Source organism: Coenobita brevimanus, chromosome 52, assembly GCF_032717465.1.
Source record: "Coenobita brevimanus isolate Jiangsu-jjx chromosome 52, ASM3271746v2, whole genome shotgun sequence".
NCBI classification, from domain to species: domain Eukaryota; kingdom Metazoa; phylum Arthropoda; class Malacostraca; order Decapoda; family Coenobitidae; genus Coenobita; species Coenobita brevimanus.
In genome coordinates this window covers 8,331,854-8,333,955 of record NC_137005.1, presented here as the reverse complement: position 1 = coordinate 8,333,955, position 2,102 = coordinate 8,331,854, and the positions used below count along the sequence as shown (strand labels likewise).

The 2,102-nt window shown below is 47.0% G+C and overlaps 1 protein-coding gene across 1 annotated transcript in view; it reads left to right on the top strand.

The window, feature by feature from the left end:
• LOC145400390 (uncharacterized) overlaps window positions 1-1,283 on the top strand; it is a 25,991-nt gene extending 24,708 nt beyond the window's left edge. Inside the window, exons 5-6 of the mRNA XM_080272905.1 lie at window positions 1-185; window positions 1,119-1,283. The exon at window positions 1-185 is cut by the window's left edge and continues 24 nt beyond it. Of these exons, the coding sequence (XP_080129031.1) occupies window positions 1-185; window positions 1,119-1,283 (350 nt within the window). The remainder of the gene's footprint in view (window positions 186-1,118) is intronic.
• The last annotated feature ends 819 nt before the right edge of the window (window positions 1,284-2,102 follow it).

Sequence of the window (2,102 nt, the reverse complement as noted above, 5' to 3'; positions counted from 1 at the left end):
TCACGGGCGTGGCGGACGGTACACGAGTGAAGCCCGGGTCCCTGGTTGCGGCCAGGTGCCTGCTGGGACCTTCTGATCCCCCCGCAGACATGGCCTGGACCATTAACGGGGTGGAGGCGCCCCCACACGCATACCTCCACCGTTCCACACAGCGAGACAACCACGGAAATCCACTCCAGGTCTCAGTGAGTATTAACACTTTCTTCGTTTCATATGTATACTGTATGGCTTCCTTACATCATAGCAACACTTTACTGGGGTTATATTTTCTTACTTCCACAACTACCTCCATTGACCAGCACAGCAGGACTACCACGGCAAACCTGTGCACAATCATGTATGATATTTTTTCTTACAGCAAAGCATTAAAACAATTCTAAACTTACATAAAGGCCGTTTTCACTGTTGTTTGTTGCGTGTGCGTTTTGTCAACACAGTGCTTTAACTCCCAAGCTGAAGACTGCCTGCCCGAGGGTAAGTGTCTGGTGTGAGAGATTTGGAAAAATGCCCTTTCTCACTTTGAGAATTTTCCAACACAATATAAATCAGTACATAGGGAAAGAAACCTTTAAACTTACACCTGAAACAAACTAGAAGACTCAAGATGCCTCCATTCACGCATAGTGAGGGGTTGTAGATAATTTTTTATAGTCCGTTGAAGCATTCTCTCACTGAGTGTAGTGTCCAACTGAACGGAAAGTAGTCATCACCACCTCCACCACACGAGAAAAAAGTTACGTTACACCTTGTATGGCCAGTCGTCAAATACCACACAAACATACGCTATATACCGGTAACATAAGGAAATTCGGAAAGTTGAACAATTTGACGAGATGGTGGATGGTACACTGCAGGCTTACGGAAATACCATCTGAAAGGCGTGTCTCAGAGGTTTCATGTTAGGAGTTAATTACGGGCCAAATACAGTGAAGCTCATTAATTATGCATCACCCTCCGACATTTTCTGAGCCACCTACCTACTGGATGGTTCTCAAACACTTTTTCATTCAAGCAGGTATAATTTGCCACATACTATTAGGCCAGCTACAGCCAAGAACTCTCTATCGTCAGTAATCCGCCGTGCACCTGAGCCCGTGTCTGTTTTTGTGTGCATTCAGGAGCTGCAGGTGACGGCGACGGAGGAGTGGCTGGAGCGTGGCGCCATGACACTGAGCTGCCACGCACAGGTGTCCTCGGTCTACCACACCATCACCAACCTCACCCTCATACACTCAGACTGGCCACAACCCGCTGAGTTTGGATGGTTCTCTGCAGGTCAGTAGAGAAAGAAGAAAAGTTTAGTCTAGCTGGTTCTCTGTAGATGCGGTAAGGGGGACAGAAATAAAATGGTGTCCAGGTGGTTCTCTGCAGGTGGGTAAAGAGGTATTAGTTCGGCTGGTTCTATTCGGTCAGTTATGAGGAGAAATACGGCTCTGTTTGGAGGCTTTTTGGAGCTTTCTTCAGGTAAGTTAAGAGTGACGTCAAAATGGCTCTATCCATCCGGTTCTCTGCTGGGTGGGGGAGGGTAAACTACTGATATCTTTACTCCAGTAAGGTTAGTTTCATTTTGCTGGTGTGATATTTTCTTTTTTCCCCTTTCTTCTTTTCCTTTCCTTCATTTTTTTGCAGAACTGGAAATATCGTAGTAGGGAAGGCGATCGAAGCTATGGAGATCTTGATACGAAACAGAAGGCTGAGCATGGGAGCCAGAAGGATGATCTTAGAAAGTGTGATTGATCCGAGAATGTACTTATAGGGTTAGAAATCGAGTGAGAAATGAAAGGCACGAGTTTAATAAGGTGGTATGATTTGCAGTGGAGTAATGGTGGGGCTGACTGGGATGGTATACGGTAAAACTGACGGGTGAGGATGGGTAGAATATGATGGGGCTGGATGGGGTGAAGTGGTGTAATGGAGGGGTTGGATGGGGTGAAGTGGTGTAATGGAGGGGTTGGATGGGGTTAAGTGGTGTAATGGAGGGGTTGGATGGGGTTAAGTGGTGTAATGGAGGGGTTGGATGGGGTGAAGTGGTGTAATGGAGGGGTTGGATGGGGTGAAGTGGTGTAATGGAGGGGTTGGTTGGGGTGGTATGGGGGTACAAC